This window comes from Balaenoptera ricei, chromosome 2 (assembly GCF_028023285.1).
Source record: "Balaenoptera ricei isolate mBalRic1 chromosome 2, mBalRic1.hap2, whole genome shotgun sequence".
In the NCBI taxonomy this organism is placed as follows: domain Eukaryota; kingdom Metazoa; phylum Chordata; class Mammalia; order Artiodactyla; family Balaenopteridae; genus Balaenoptera; species Balaenoptera ricei.
The window spans coordinates 177,174,956-177,192,374 of NC_082640.1; the positions used below are offsets into that span (position 1 = coordinate 177,174,956).

The window sequence follows — 17,419 nt, forward strand, 5'->3', positions numbered from 1 at the left end:
GGAAACTGCACTGAGAAAACCCTACTGTTTGTTGTTCTCTATTAAATACTATGTGAGCCAATGTATGTTACAGTGCTCAGAACTGTGCCTAATTCACACTAAACACTTTGTAACTTTTAGATATTATTATTATCTCTCTTTACCTGTTTTTTAAAAAAATATTTATTTATCTATTTGGTTGCACCGGGTCTTTGTTGCTGCAGGCAGCCTCCTTAGTTGTGGCATGCAAACTCTTAGTTGCGGCATGCATGTAGGATCTAGTTCCCGACCAGGGATCGAACCCAGGCTCCCTGCGTTGGGAGCGTGGAGCCCTAACCACTGCGCCACCAGGGAAGTCCCTCTCTTTACCTGTTTTAAGATGGGTTCTCTAGGCACTTTGTACTCTTAGGGTGGCTCACTTAATTATGCAACTTGTGGCATTGTCATGTGAAGGGATAAATGGAAGTATAGTAGTTTTATACTTCTGACTCAGAAAAAGGAAAGATGCACACCTTTTGGGAACAGAGCCTTCAGCCTGACTGATTAAAACTTAGCTGCTTTGAGAATTTTCATGTTAAGAAAATTCCATTTAGTAGATAGGACATTAGAAGAAAAGTGATACACTTCATGGATATAAGTAAAGTTCAAATTCAGTAACAAATTGTAGTCCTAGCATACACAACGTATAGGAGAGGACTGAGTTAATTCCCCGTGAATGTATTAAGTTTCCAATCTGTGCTAGCACAGAGCTAGGTGCTTTAGGTTGCAGGCATTACACCTAGCTCTTGCCCTCAAATGCTTTATGGCTTAGTTGTTGAAGAGGACAGTGATATGTGGAATAACTGAGTAGCCATAAAAGATGGGACATGATTAAGAGCTGTATTCATGAGTGATATGTGCGGTGAGTGCTATGGGAGTTCAGGATGGAAATGATTTCTTAGGGAAGGTCTCTATGGAGGACGTTGGAGAAAAAAACTGGATTCTGCAAATTCCTGGTATTTGATGGAAGAAAGAGAATGAATCTTCATGGAGCTAAAATTTAATCTTTTTAATGAAAAAAATGATGATTTCAAGTTAAAGACAAACAGGGAAGCGTTAAAAACCCCTCAACCCCAGAAGTATGTGACTCCCTTATCACCCTTCCCCAGATTTTTCTGTAGTATCCTTAGGTGTGTGTATCCTTAGGAGTATGCAGTCAGACTTGGTATAACTATTTCACCTCTAATACTTAGAAATAGCCAATGTGTAAAGTAAGTGATGAACACAGGGAGATAGAGAGATAAGAAAAGATGAATTATGCCCTTGATTTTAACCTAATCATAATAAACGTGGAATAAATGTTATACCAGCTATCAGCAATACTTGTGAAATTGAAAGTTTTTTATTAATGCAAGGTCTCGATTACTACTATCAATACTTTTCAGTTTTAGAACAGACAGAATTATTGTTCTGGTCTGTTACCATCTCCTTGAAATAGCTGATCTAAGTTGTAATAGATACATAGAGGGGTTTTTATTTTGTTTTTGTTTTAACATAAGGGAGAATAAATCATGTTCAAGCATTGCCAATTCTTAGGATGGAAACAAACAAGCTTTGAAGAAAAGCAAAGGAAAAACAACAGAGATACATTTGTACATACTTACATATAAAAATCATTAAACCTGTACCTCCTTTGGGCAGACTAGCAAGAGACAAGGAGAGCATTAAAGCAAGCTGCCCAATTCTTAGCAACCAAACCTACCAAGAAAGCAGATTCAGTAGTCACCTGATTCAGGGTTTCCTTGCATACCTCAATTCCAGGTGAGGCAATGTGGATTTACGAACACTTAAGTTTATTCTAGTCCCACAGGAACTATTTCCAGCGTGTTCTAAGAGTGTGTAAGTTCAGCACATCCCTTTCATTTATCACCCAAGCCTTTTCATACGATTTCATATTTTGCTCTCTACTTAGATCTCTCTTAAAATTTACCCACCCCTTTTTCTAGATGCGGCCTTCAAGATCACATTGGCTGCACCCTTAATTACTGTTTATTTCATTTGCCAATGCTTATCTATTCATTGTAGTGTCATTAGTATGAAAGAGACCATAACCAAAGCAACTGGGAATGATGTCTGGTGTTACTGGTGCTGGACCCTCTATTTCTGTCCAAATGCATTCTTGACTCGATTCACTGTTGTGGTCTTAAGTAAATAAATTTTTAGCATTCTCCTTGTTTGTTTCTTCAATATCTCACTGATCAAGACATGTTTTTCTAAACCCACGAATTTATTACATTCTTTTTCTTTCTATACATCTAGAATATGTCCATGCATATAGAACCATATAATTATATTTTTCAAAAATTACATGTTATATATTGATTACTTAACCTAATACATTTCTCTTTTCAATATGTCATTTCATCCCAACAATTAGCTGACAAATACCCATTACCTATTTTGCTATCTTACAGAGGCTTTTCCAGTTTGTGGTTTGTCTGCGGTGAGGTTTCAGAGGTTGTATACAAAGAAATGAATTTTGAGTTGAGTTAATATGGGGATGGACTGGGTCAAATACTGCTCTGTTATCTGTCTAACCTGGCTGCAAAGGACATGTTTGTAGATTGACTGGGTGCTATTCAACCAACTCAACTGTATGCATCTCCATGGAAATATCTGATTTGATGCAGAAAGCAGATTTCAGAAACTAGATTAAATTGAACCCTGGAGATTGACCCCTGAGTGGATCCTCTGTCCCTGGTCAAGAGAATTGTCAATGGTTTTACATGTCCCTCATCTAAATGGGAGCTGCAATGCGGCATACAGTACTCATGCATTTCATCATGAAAACCTAAGATACTCATGTGACTGTTTACTTTATTTCCTAGATTGGCATCCAGCACAACTTTTTCTAATCAGGCAGAAAGGTAAGGTCCTAAAATGAGCTCAATCTCACTTTCTTTTTGTCCCCTGAGCATGTTCATCCATTTCTAAAACACTAGAGCGTTTACCACGGGAGGAATATGGTTAGGTTCAGTTGCAGCTCCAGAGAGCACTCGTTCATTTTCTGTTCACACCTTCATTTATTCAATCCTGCATTCACTCATTTCAGTCAACAAATACTTTTTTTTTTTTTTAATAAATTTATTTATTTATTTGGCTGTGTTGGGTCTTCGTTGCTGCGCTCGGGTTTTCTCTAGTTGCAGCGAGCGGGGGCTACTCTTCGTTGCGGTGCGTGGGCTTCTCATTGTGGTGGCTTCTCTTGTTGCAGAGCATGGGCTCTAGGCGCACAGGCTTCAGTAGTTGTGGCACGCAGGCTCAGTAGTTGTGGCTTACGGGCTCTAGAGCGCACACTCAGTAGTTGCAGCCCACGGGCTTAGTTGCTCCGTGGCATGTGGTCCCGGACCAGGGCTCGAACCCGTGTCCCCTGCATTGGCAGGCGGATTCTTAACCACTGGGCCACCAGGGAAGCTCTGATGAGAAGTTTTTAATTTAGATGAAGTCTAATGTTTTAAAATATTAAAACAACTTACGATTATTCCTTCTTATTGTTTGTCTAAGGAAACTTTGCCTATCCTTAAGTCAAGAATATATTTTCCAATGTCTCCCAATAGAAGTTTTATGGTTTTAGCATTTATATTTAACATTTACATAGTCCATCTCAAATTAATTTTTATGTATGGTGTGAGGTAGGGGTTGAAGTTCCATTTTATCCATGTGAATACCTTAGTTATTTCAGCACCATTAAAAAAAAAAAAAAGACTTTCCCTTTCCCCATTGGATCACTTTGGTGTCTGTTAAAATCAAATAACCGTATTAGGTTCAGTCTATTTCTAGGCTCTCTATCCTGTTTCACTGATCTGTATGTTGATCCTTGTGCTGGCACCACACTGTCTTGATTGCTGTAGCCGTATAGTAAGTCTTGAAGTCATTGTGAATTCTCCAACTTTGGTCATCCTTTCAAAGAAGGTTGATTTGGATATTCTAGATTCTTTACATTTCCACATAAATTTTAGAATAAGCTTCTCAATCTGGGGGGGAAGCCTCCTAGGATTGTATTCAGACTCTAAGTCAGGTTGGGGATAAATGATATCATAAAAATATTGAGTCTTTCAGTTAATAAACATGGTGTCTATTGTCATTTCATTTGGTCTTTGTTTCTCTCAGCAATGTTTTATGGTTTTCATTGTAGAGATCTTGCATAGCTTTTGTTAAATTTATTCCCAGGAATTTTGGTTTTTTAATGCCAATGTAAATGAAATTAAAAAAATTTTTGTTTTCTAACTTTTTGCTGCTGATATACAAATATACCATTTTTTGTATTAATATTGTAATGTAATAAACTAAATTCACTTATTAGTTGCAGTAGCTGTTTTTTAGATTCCTTAGAATGTAAAGGCAATTGTATGTAAAAAGTCATATCATCTGTGAATAGTGACAGTTTTACCTCTTTCTGAGTTTTATGCCTTTTACTTTTTTGTTACCCTATTGCATTGGCTAGGACCTCCAGTATAATACTAAAGATGTGAATGAGCACCCTTGCCTTGTTCTTGCTCTTACAAGAAAATCATTTAATATCTCACCATTAATTATGTTCGCTATAGGTTTTCGTAGGTGCCCTTTACCAGACTGAGGATAGTTCCTTCTATTTCTAGTTTGCTGAGAGTTTTTTGTCATGAATGCATGTTGAATTTTATCAAATGCACTTTCTGTTATCTATTGAAATAACTATGGTTTTTGCCCTTTATTCTTTAAGATATTGAATTGCATTGATTGGGTTTTGAATATTAAGTCATTCTTACATTCCTGGGATAAACTCTATTTGGTCATCGTCAATCATCCTTTTTATCTACAGTTGGAGTCAATGTCCATGAGGACTATTGGTCTGTCCTTTTTATTTTCATTTTGTTCCTTCTTGGTTTTTGTTTTGTTTTATTTGTAATGCTTTATCTGATTTTAGTTTTAGGGCCTCATAAAATAAACTGGGAAGGGTTCCCTCCTTTTCTAATTTTCGAAAGAGTTTGTGAGGGTTTGGTGTCATTTCTTCCTGAAGAACATTTTTGACCTATAAGTTTGAGCCAGCATATCAGGGTAGACAAGGCAGAAAGAAACAATTAGGTAAGATGGATTTTTTACTAGTTTTCCAGTTGGGCTCTTTGATTTCCTCCTTCTTCTTTTCAGCAACTCAGCTACAATCACCTCTGGGAACATCCTTTCTGATACTTTGGTCTAAGGGGAAAGGCCAAATAATCATCTCTTGGCTCCCTGTTTTGACATGCAGTGGTAGTGCAGACGGTAAAGGGGAAAACTGCACATATCAAAGTCCTAACCTTTTTACAAGTACCAGCTCAGATGCCCCAAGAAAACTTCCCAGATCTTCCAGGAGGAATGAACATCTCCCTCCCTGCATTTTCCCTCAGAGGGGCTGCCTCTCTCTCTCAGCCAAGGACACTTTCTGAGAGGATCTTGCTGATAATCCCCATCCTGCATTCTAGTCCTGACTCTGCCATTCTCTGGACTTGTAGCCTCTGTAGGTCACCTTTTCTCTCTGGCCTGGGAACCCTCATCTGTACAGTGGGGTGGCTGGAATTAGTCTGAGACCAACTCTGGCATTACCTGGTTCCCTCTTTCTAAAAATGTATCGTTAACGGGGATTCCATGTGACTAGAATATTTCATCTTACTAATGAAAATGACAGTGGGATATTCCGTAAGAGGACTGATGTGTATGTGAATAAGTAAGTAAATAAATACCTGAACTCATGCTGGTTGCTCCAAGATTCCTTGTGTTTTCTCTCCCTGGTCAACGCTAGCATGATGGTCCCCGGCAATGCAGCGGGGGTGGCCAAGCAGTTCCTGCGCTGTATATTCCATCAACTGGCTCCCAATGGCATCTTCCCGCAGCTGTTCCAGAGCACTATCAAAGGTAATTCATCCATGGGGAATCCAGACACCACAGACGTGGCTAGTCGCTGAAACCCAAACGCTACTAAATCTGATTGTTGTCTTTCCAGATGGGACTTTTTTACGGACCTTGGCCACGTCTCTGATGGACTTCAATGAGCTGAGCTCTGTTGCCGTCCTCAGTCAGCTCTTGGAGGTAGGTTTGCTTTCTCGGCACTCTGAGCCCCTGCCGAAATCACTGCTGAGGAAGAAATTCAAAGTCATTTAATTTAAGTATTAAATTTTAAATGTCAAATTAAATTTTAAGTAATTTAAAATTAAAACATTTTAAAAATGAAAATTGCCAACGCATAGAATAGTGTCAGTTGGACACTGCTGTTTAGTGTGGACGTACAATTTACTTGAAGCTTCTGGACCCCTTCACTAAGAGGCGGGTGCCAGGCGTGGTGCACTCACCTCCACAAAACTCTCCAGCTTTCAAAATGGGTGGTGCGTAGATCCATGTGCATTGTATCCCGAGACTTGGATTCAAATTTCAGCTTCACCGTTTGTTTGTTGTATCACGAGATCTGGGTTCGAGGTCTGCTTATTTTCTGTATCATGAGACTTGAAGCCACTTCTCACCTCCACGGCTTATTCACTGTATCGCTTTACTTGGAGTCTGTCTCCTGTCCTCTGCTTATTAGCTATTTTCAGTTAGCTTGCAGGGTTGGCAGATTGCCGTGGGGACTTTGCTGTTGCTATAGTAGTCATCCTCAGTCTTTGGCCGGTGGAGTTTCCAACAAGCATCATTCACTGCTTTTCTTAACACCTAACCACACCAATTGTAGATCCTTAAAAGGTGTTTCTAATTTCCTGCTCACATTTCACCCTTTCTCACTGAGTCAGAGATCACAATTTTCCCCCCTAACTTGGTGTGGATTCGTCAATTTTTCCCTGTACTCCTGCTGGTTACAATGATTAGCCTTTATAGCAGGCACACGACACATGTTTATAGTGTGAATATATGATTTTTAAAAACTGATCTTCACCAAATAGCTGTATGAATTCCCACACTGTTCCAGCAGTTGATTGCCTATGCTTTGTGTTTTTAGGGTCTAAATAACAAAAAGAATTTACCAGCAGGGGGTGCTATGATACGCTGTTTGGAAAACATTGCTACCTTCATGGAAGCTTTGCCCATGGATTCTCCTAGTAGCCTCTGGACAATCATCAGCAACCAGTTTCAGACTTTTTTTGCCAAGCTGCCTTGTGTTTTGCCTCTGAAGGTAAGCTGAACCCAGGATTTCATTTTAAATTACTTCCTTACTGTTTGCAGATCATCTGGGTCTTGGGTGATTTAATGTTTCATAAAGGGCTATAAGGAGTCTCTGTTAGCCACAGAGTAGAGAGTGTTATTTAGCTTTTCTCTTCAAATGTTACAGAATGACAGTAATATGCAGTGGACATTTTGACTTAGTGATTTCATGTTTCCAGTTGAGTAAAAAATAAAAAAGTTCAGGAAGACGTTAGTAGATTGTGTTTATCTAGAAATTGTTCTCAAAAGGATATTAAATAAAAACATAATAGTTTCATCTAAAAGGAGACCAGACATATAATGTAAGCCTTCAATTTTAGAACATTATCTTAAGGGAAGTGATTGCTTTTGTGTGTGTGAATAAAGTACTTGAAAGACCAAGATGATATTTCTATTTGACAGCTTTACCCCTCCTCCCCCTACTCCCTCACCCCCTGCCCAATGCCATACCACCCTCCAAGAATACACACAAAATTACCTAGCTAGAAATCTGGTAGCCTAAGGAACATTTTCAATATGAGCCCATTAAATGCAAAAACAGAATCCTATACTGTCAAAACTGGAAGAGACCTATAAAAACCATCCTTTCCAATGCTCCCATTTTCCAGATGGAGAACTGCAAATTCAGAGAGATAGTGGCAGTGTAAAGATTAGAACTCAAGTCTTTTGATTCCCAATCCAGTGTCCTTTCACTAGCAGACTCCTAGAGTCCTTCTAGAACAAGGGTGAATTAGAGGCATTCAGGTCTCTATAGCAGGGAGAAAGGAGGTAGCTGGTAGTGGCCATTGCTGTGTCTTTGAACCTCATTGGTTCCACAAGCTTTTTGTGCTTTATCCAGGTCACAGATAAAAATATTCAACTTGCAGCAAAACTGGATCTGACAAGTGAAGTTACACGTTGGCAGCACTACTTCTGAAATGAATATTACATATATGTAAAATGTTTTAAAAAGACCAACCACCTCTGATAATACCTTTTCCCAAATTGGCAAATTTGGAAAATGCGACCCCCAAATAAGGTCTGTAAGGATGATAATTCAGGGACCCTTACCTTGGTGTATGCTGGTTTCTTTGAGTTTGAAATTACTGTAAGAAGCAGGAATACTGAGATCTTTGCCATCTCTCACATCCTGTGATTCTTATCTATCCAGAAATCTAGAGTAGTTGAATAAATCCAAGCAAAGAGAATTGGTACTTTGAAACTATACATGTACATAGCTATTGTACCTATACACTTAGGAAATCAAGTGCATGCATTTCTTTTTAAACATCTTTACTGGAGTATAATTGCTTTACAATGGTGTGTTAGTTTCTGCATTATAACAAAGTGAATCAGTTATACATATATATATGTTCCCATATCTCTTCCCTCTTGCGTCTCCCTCCCACCCTCCCTATCCCACCCCTCTAGATGGTCACAAAGCACCGAGCTGATCTCCCTGTGCTATGCGGCTGCTTCCCACTAGCTATCTATTTTACGTTTGGTAGTGTATATATGTCCATGCCACTCTCTCACTTTGTCCCAGCTTACCCTTCCCCCTCCCCGTATCCTCAAGTCCATGAAGCAACTGACAAAGGATTAATCTCCAAAATTTACAAGCAGCTTATGCAGCTCAACATTAAAAAAACAAACAACCCAATCCAAAAATGGGCAGAAGACCTAAATAGACATTTCTCCAAAGAAGATATACAGATTGCCAACAGACACATGAAAGAATGCTCAACATCATTAATCATTAGAGAAATGCATATCAAAACTACAATGAGATATCATCTCACACCGGTCAGAATGGCCATCATCAAAAAATCTACAAACAGTAAATGCTGGAGAGGGTGTGGAGAAAAGGGAACCCTCTTGCACTGTTGGTGGGAATGTAAATTGATACAGCCACTATGGAGAACAGTATGGACGTTCCTTAAAAAAATAAAAATAGAACTACCATACGACCCAGCAATCCCACTACTGGGCATATACCCTGAGAAAACCATAATTCAAAAAGAGTCATGTACCAAAATATTGAAGTGCATGCATTTTAACACGACCACATGGACCCTCCCTAAGAGCAGAGAGCCATTCAGGGCCATTCATTGCTTAGGAGCTACACACTTTTAGAGAAGGGGTGGGGCAGGCATGGCAAATTCAAATGCCTGTAGGGCGGTGCTATAATGAAAATATTTAACTTGAACATGGACTAGTTGGAAGCATTGCCAGCTGGAAACAATTAGTAAACCTGATTTGTAACTGTCAGTCCTGTCCAAAGGGACCCTGACTGCAAGGTTAATGAGTGGAGCGGAGTGAGATAAGAAGGAGAATGGAGACCCTTGAGAACTGGAAAGCACCAGTCCTTTCTAATGGGGTCAGCTGCTCCTCCACTCCAGCCAATTGTTATTTGAGAATGCAGTCCTCATCTCCCCACGTTTTCTAAGATATTTCCTGACTTCCTTCATAGGTCACTGTGGGGACCTGATGAGCAGCCGGTTTTCAGCCCCTGGTTTAAAGTAATGTAAATGTCACATCAACTCCTATGGGTATTGAGCAGATTAAATAGACCAATGGTTCCCTTAGAAGGTATTGATACTTGTGAAATGCTTTCAGAATTTATCTGAAAACTAGCCCTGCTGGATTTTGTCTGAGCACTGCCTCTGATCATCCTATGCTGTGTATTTAATCTCTGGGGAAAATATTAAGCCATTGAAAGACCTTCTGTAGTTTGTTCTCATCAATTTAGAGAAGTGGATTTCAAACATCAGTGTGTGTCAGTGTCCCTGAAGGACTTGCTAAAAATCTGACTCCTGGGCCTTACTCTGAGAACTTCTGGTTCAGTAGGGGTGCAACCTGAGGATTTGCATTCCAACTAGTTTCCAGGTAATAGAGGTGCTGCTGGTCCAGGGGTCATACTTGGAGAAACACTGGCTTCGTTTGTACTCTCTTAAAGAGGTTCATATTGTACACAGCTGCAGAGATTTCACTGTAACCTGCTATTTTCATATATTTAACAGTGTTAAATAATATCATTGCTTATTCTTGCTATAACATTTTCCCCCAAACCCAGTACACATTATTTAAAAAGTACATTTTGATGTGGAATTGTGCCAAAATATGCTACTTGATTTGTGAGGCATGATTTTCTCTTGTAGGAATTTTACTGCTTTTTCTTAGGTTATTGTTATATCTTTTCGTAGCAGAGAAATGACAGATGAAACGTTCTTTATTTGGACTAATAAGCCTAATGGTTTTAAATTGATCTAAGTAGGTTTTTTTTTTCAACATGGCCTTTCACAAATTAATAGACCTCTTTAGGATTGGGCACATTTAATATCAATTAATATTATTTAATTGTTTAACACTGTTTAATTAATGGTTTAATTAAATTTTTAAAGCTAAGAATTATTATTTTTTCAACATGAATATATGGCATGGAAAACTGTAAGGAGGCAGCTATATTTCAGATTTTTTTTTCCTAAAATAAATGCTTAGAGGAAATATATGAAGCAAAAGATATGTTAAGAAGAGTACTGACTTTTACTTTCTTTGTATTTGTTCATAGTGTTCTTTAGATTCCAGTTTGAGAATTATGATCTGCCTCTTGAAGATACCCTCTACCAATGCCACAAGGGTATGTATGTTTTAGAAAAACATAACCAATTGGTTATTTGGTTATTTTTTTAACCTAAAAAGACAGGCATATAGCAAGCAATAGTGAAGAAATAGTTATCACATACTGAATGCTTCACTTTCAACCTTTTTTTTAAAATTTATTTTTTAGTGAAGTATAGTTGAATTACAATGTTGTGTTAATTACTGCTGTACAGCAAAGTGACTCAGTTATACATATATATACATTCTTTTTCATATTATTTTCCATTTTGGTTTATCACAGCATATTGAATATAGTTCTCTGTGCTATACAGTAGGACCTTGTTGTTTATCCATTCTAGATATACCAGTTATCATCTGCCAATCCCAAACTCCCAATCCATCTCTCTCCCACCACCCACCCCTTGGCAACCAACAGTCTTTTCTCTATGTCCCTGGTTCTGTTTCTGTTTCATAGATAGATTCACTGTCATATTTTAGATTCCACATGTAAGTGATATCATATGGTATTTGTCTTTCTCTTTCTGACTTATTTCACTTGGTATGATAATCTCTAGTTGCCACTTTCAACCTTTTGAAAGTGCCTAGTATGAAGAGCTCTAATAGATTACAGTATCGTTGGTCCTTTTAGTCCTGGGCCATGTCCACCAGTTCATCCTCAGTACTATGAACTCTTAGTCCTGGGCCATGTCCACCAGTTTATCCTCAGTACTATGAACTCTTAGTCCTGGGCCATGTCCACCAGTTCATCCTCAGTACTATGAACTCTTAGTCCTGGGCCATGTCCACCAGTTCATCCTCAGTACTATGAGCTAGATGATCCTTCCAAACACAGATCTCATCACACTGCTTCCTTGTTTAAAATCTTTGATAACTTCTCACTTCTTTTAAGATAATGTCCAAATCCCTTAATGGAGCATACAAGAAGGTACTTCATTAACTTGCAAGCCTACCTTTCCTAGTTAGTCTCTGGCTACTTGTCCCATCCCTGTGCTTCCTGTGTACTTTCAGAATCATCATCATTATCATCATCGAAACAATCACCACTGTTTGTTGAGCACTTACCATATGGCAGACATTGTGCTAATTGCTGTACATTTATAATCTTATTTAATTTCATACTTCCTTGCCTTTGCTTAGGCCATTTCCTTTGCCTGAAATGCTTTATACCCTTGCTGCTGAGTGAACTCCTTCTCATTCTTCAAGATGAGAATCTGAATTCCATTCCAATTTTAAAAAAGCTCACATTTTCTGTAGCAGCTTCCTCCTATATCAGATCCCACAATACCTGACAGAGCTCTCTATATGAGCAGTTATATTATACTGAAGTCTCCCCAGTGAGCCAGTGAGCTTTATGAAGTCCAGCACTGTGTCTCATTTACTTTTGTATTCCTGGCTACATTCCCAGGCTGCATTATATGCAATAGTGCAATAATGTGTATTGCAATGGCTTGTAGCTACTAGTTAATATACCAAGAAGGCACATCCCCTGTAGCTTTTTACCTTGACTGTGCTTGCATAGGCTTATGGTTTATGCTGGAAAATTGCATAGAGATCATTTGATTTAGTCTGCTCATTTACAGATAAGGAAACAGGCTCAGAGAGATGAAGTGTCCTGGCCAAGGTCACATAGCTGGTTACTGGAAGATCTGAGACTTGAATCTAGGTCCTCTGATTTCAAGCTTTTTTGTCTGTTGTACCACATTGCCCCATTACCATGCTGCTTTGCTAGATAAAAGAGCAAGTTTCTATATAGGTCTGAATTCAGGTTTCTTTTTTTGACCAATAAGGATGTATATCAACCAGAGACATATTCCTATCCCTATCCCTGTTCATTCATTATTAGTGTTTTAAGGCAACAACATTTATACAAAGCAAACAATACTGAATCAATAGTACTATTTCAGAGTGTCTCTAAGATTTTCTGTATGGAAAGCACTACATGGTTTCTGCGGGTAATACAAATAACAAACATAATTCCTATCCTCAGAGGCAGCTAACATGTAATGAATTCATTTTTGTATCCATAAGGAAAAAGGACCTCAAAAATGCACATATTCTTTGATTTAGTCATTGTTTTTCTGGGAATCTATTCTAAAGAAGAAAATGCAAATTTCATGCAAAAACATATTTATTGAGATGTTCTATATAATAAAATCTGACTCTTGTGGCCATTAAAATGGATCTTTATGAAGAATTAAATAGCATTGGAAATTTCGTACGTTATTATCTTAACAAAATGTAGTATTATATATACGTGTAAGATTTCAGCTGAGTAAACTGGTGTGTGATGAAGAAGAGAAATATATCAAAATGTTATCACTGGGTGATGGGAATATGGATGACTTTTATTTCCTTATCTGTACTTTGCTACAGATCCTGCGTTTGCACACTGAGCATGTGTTACTTTTATAATCCAGATAGTTAGGACCATAGAGGTTGAGAAGTAGTGGAAATCACAGCATCGAAGTCTTTTGGAGCCCAATTAAAATCCTGTCTTCCCTACAGAGCAATTCTCCCTCTGGAAAATTGCCCTGGAATTTGAGTTTGAATTCCATTCAATGGCTGTATGGCCTTAGGCAAGTTACTTGCCTACTTAGCTGCCTCAGCTGAAGAATGGGGATATTAAAGCTTCAGAGTTATGGTGCAGTTCATAACTAACAGTGATGGAAGGCTTTCTGTTGCCAAGTGCTTTACATACATTATCTTCTTTAATTCTCACAACACTATTGAGATGGAGGTCATTATTATCCTCATTTTACAGGGAAGAGAATTAAGTCCAGAGAGGTTAAATCACTTATTCAAGGTCACAGAGAGCTCAAGTTTGCAAACACTGTTGTGAAATTCTAGAGCTTGTGTCATTAATTATTATAATATACTGTCTCCCCAGGATTGTTATAAGAAATTTAAATGAGATAAACGATACAAAAGCGTGTAACTCTGCCTGATACTTAGTAGGTGCTCAGTAAATGTCTCTAAATGACTTAAGAAAGCATAAGGATCTAAAACTGACCTTTTATGGGTGGGATTCAGATGGGGAAACCAAAACTGACAGCCTTCCTGGTAAACACTGGCAGGAAGCTGGGTCCTGATGTGTCTTATCTAAGCTAATAGTGCTTTGGTACTTACGTGCAAGGGTGGTTTGTGCTACTTAACTGAGATGACAGGCTTCTAGAGGAGCTGTGTCTGATGAACTCACACATGCCTAAAGACTCAGAGAAATAGAGTGGGAGATCCTAAAGCAAACCTCACAGAGTCTTGATTGCTGGGGGTGGGTATGAGGATAAGATTGGAGTTAGGTAGGTTTATAAATGATGCCACATGGAAAAAGTGGATTTTTTTTTAGCAGTAAAATGATTACGTCATGCTCTTTGAGCCATTGATTGAAGATTCAGTTCTGTTCTTGTTAGACAAACAGGTTTGCTATAGTAGCCACCCGGCAACAGATTTGAAATTAAGAAAGAGTGATCCCATTAGTTAAGGTATCATTAGACTTTAGTACTTTTTTTTAATGAAAGAATCAGCAATTGATTTTGGTTTTATTTTGGCCCCAATCTCATTGCAGAGTTTGTTGGAACCATTTTCAAAACTGCTCAGCTTTGTAATTCAGAATGCCATCTTCACTTTGGCCTACCTGGTGGAGGTGTGTGGCTTATGTTACCGAGCTTTCACTAAGGTAAGGTTGCATGTGTGTTTATGTGTCCCTGGGAAACAAAAAACTGGCAGAAACATATTCTTTCTAATCAGTATCAAATCCCTCTTAGGTTAATTTGCCTCAGTATAGTTAAAAGTGAGTAATTCTACTGAGGTCTAATAAAAATCATTAGAAGGAAACACTTTGCACACACAAATATATAAACTATACGTTAAATATGCAAATTTGGAGAACTGAGGGTCATATGGTTTAGAGGAGAAGAGGTATTTTGAATGAAATGAGATAATGGTCCAAATGACCTCTAATGTCCTTTTCAAGTTCACCATCCTATGATTAGTGGGCAAGCCATCAGTACCTATCAATTTTATACCCAAAGTAGAAAAATATCAGCTTGTCATTTGTAAAAGCCTGTGGAGAGCTCCTTAATTCTCATAATTTTTCTGTCTCCCCAGTTCTGGGTTCTTGGCCTCTGAGACTGTAATCTCATCTTTTGTCATCTTGCTTTGATAATGGTTTCTCTATTGCATTATCTTTAGTTTCCCCTGCCCCACTACTGAGGAAGTGGAAAAGTACTGCTTGCCCAGCGCATATAGCAGCCTTGTTGGTGCTGATAGACACTATCCTAATGGAAAAGCAGAAGGCAGGACAAATTGAGAGTGTTTCTGTCCTTAAGAACAATGTGCAAATGTTACTTTTCCAATTTCCAAATTTTCCAAGTTTATTTTCAGTGGGGTTTCTCTTTCTGTTGTTCCCTCTTAAACATTCAGAATACTCCTTTATTCACGTTGTCCACTTCTACAAGCCCTTTAATTTCTCCTAAAAATCTAATTTTTATCAAGGTTTTCATTCTATTTAAAACACCCTTGTCTCCTTTCTTACCGTCTGTGTCCATTCCACCATGTTAAGTGTTTCATGATATCCTTCTCTTTAATCTTTCTGATTATAAACTGTTTATTACTCTGCCTGGAACAATATGTTTTCTAACTACCAAAATAATCAGTATTTTTTTCTTCTTTCAAATCCTTCCTGAAAAATAACTTATCTTTTTTTCACTTAAAAAAATAGATCTGTAAGATACAGCAGCAAATATAATGAAAAGATATTCTATTTTTAGAATTCACTTTATTTCTTTATTTTCTTTATGTTTGATTTGTTTAAATTATATATTTTATAGAGGAGGAATCATAATGAGTTTGTACTTTCTATGTTGTGTACTATAAGTATTGATTACAGTGGACCTTGCACTATTTTGAATTCAGGATATTTTTGGTTTTAAATATTCATTATGCATTATATCCCCTCATAATCTATCATAACTTTAGTGCCCTCTCTCTTCCGGTTGTCATCTACCCTTCTTCATTCTGCAACTCAAAATGACTATTAGTTGTAGAAATCTTTGATCTAGGGCCTTCCCACCTTTTTCACAGATAATGAGAAACTATAAGAAATAGCTAAAGAAATAGCAGTATCTAATTGAGGCTTCTTCTCAACTGCTTCACAATACTGTGTTAGCTTCTGTTGCACAACAAAGTGAATCAGCCATATGCATACACATGTCCCCATATCCCCTCCCTCTTGAGCCTCCCTCCCACCCTCCCTATCCCACCCCTCTAGGTCATCGCAAAGCACTGAGCCGATTTCCCTGTGCTATGCTGCTGCTTCCCACCAGCCAACTATTTTATATTCCGTAGTATATATATGTCAATGCTACTCTCACTTTGCCCCAGCTTTGCCCTCCCACCTCATGTCCTCAAGTCCATTTTCTATGTCTACCTCTTTATTCCTGCCCTGCAACTAGGTTCATCAGTACCATTTTTTTTTTTTAAGATTCCATATATATGCGTTAGCATACAGTATTTGTTCTTCTCTTTCTGACTTACTTCACTCTGTATGACAGACTCTAGGTCCATCCACCTCACTACAAATAACTCAATTTCATTTCTTTTTATGGCTGAGTAATATTCCATTGTATATATGTGCCACATCTTCTTTATCCATTCATCTGTCAATGGACATTTAGGTTGGTTCCATGTCCTGGCTATTGTAAATATTGCTGCAACGAACATTGTGGTACATGTCTCTTTTTGAATTATGGTTTTCTCAGGGTATATGCCCAGTAGTGGGATTGCTGGGTCGTAGCGTAGTTCTATTTTTAGTTTTTTAAGGAACCTCTGTACTGTTTTCCATAGTGGTTATATCAATTTACATTCCCACCAACAGTGCAAAAGGGTTCCCTTTTCACTACACCCTTTCCAGCATTTATTGTTTCTAGATTTTTTTGATAATGGCCATTCTGACCAGTGTGAGGTGATACCTCATTGTAGTTTTGATTTGCATTTCTCTAATAATTAGTGATGTTGAGCATCTTTTCATGTGCCCAAGAAAAGACATGGAAAGGTAATAGCTTTGGAGACTATTTGGCAATCGAGCAGTCTCAATAACTTGAAAACTGTCCCACCTAAAATGCTAGAAGTGATGGATGAAATGTAATAAACATGATTTTAAATATATAGCAAATTTTATAAGAATGAGAGTTGCAAAAATGAAAAGGGAATTGAGAACCAGAGTGGTAAGCATATAAGCTGATATTGTAGCAGTCTTGGGGTAGAGAAGTTGATTGTTTTGGTAATTTAGTAGCTTGAGTTTTTTGTTTTTAATTGAAGTATGGTTGATATACAATATTATATAAGTTCCAGGTGTACAATATAGTGATTCACAATTTTTAAAGGTTATACTCCATTTATAGTTATTATAAAAACTGGCTATATTCCCTGTGTTGTACAATATATCCTTGTAGCTTATTTTATACCCAATAGTTTGTACCTCTTAGTCCCCTACCCCTTTCCCTTTCTCCACTGGTAACCACTAGTTGGTTCTCTATGTCTGTGAGTCTGTTTCTTTTTTGTTATATTCCTTAGTGACTTGAGTTTTAAAGCCCATACAGAGAAAGGAAATGAAGTCTTGGGACTATTTCAGGCTGAGAGTTGGAGCTGAGTTGTCCCCAGGAGA

General features: G+C 38.0%; 1 protein-coding gene across 3 annotated transcripts in view; it reads left to right on the plus strand.

The window, feature by feature from the left end:
* Positions 1-17,419, plus strand: part of UNC79 (unc-79 homolog, NALCN channel complex subunit) — a 209,582-nt gene that overhangs the window by 147,773 nt on the left and 44,390 nt on the right. For all 3 annotated transcript variants that reach the window (XM_059915826.1, XM_059915827.1, XM_059915828.1), the window contains 6 exons: positions 2,847-2,885; positions 5,771-5,883; positions 5,972-6,057; positions 6,956-7,129; positions 10,706-10,774; positions 14,321-14,431. In XM_059915826.1, the coding sequence (XP_059771809.1) occupies positions 2,847-2,885; positions 5,771-5,883; positions 5,972-6,057; positions 6,956-7,129; positions 10,706-10,774; positions 14,321-14,431 (592 nt within the window). The remainder of the gene's footprint in view (positions 1-2,846; positions 2,886-5,770; positions 5,884-5,971; positions 6,058-6,955; positions 7,130-10,705; positions 10,775-14,320; positions 14,432-17,419) is intronic.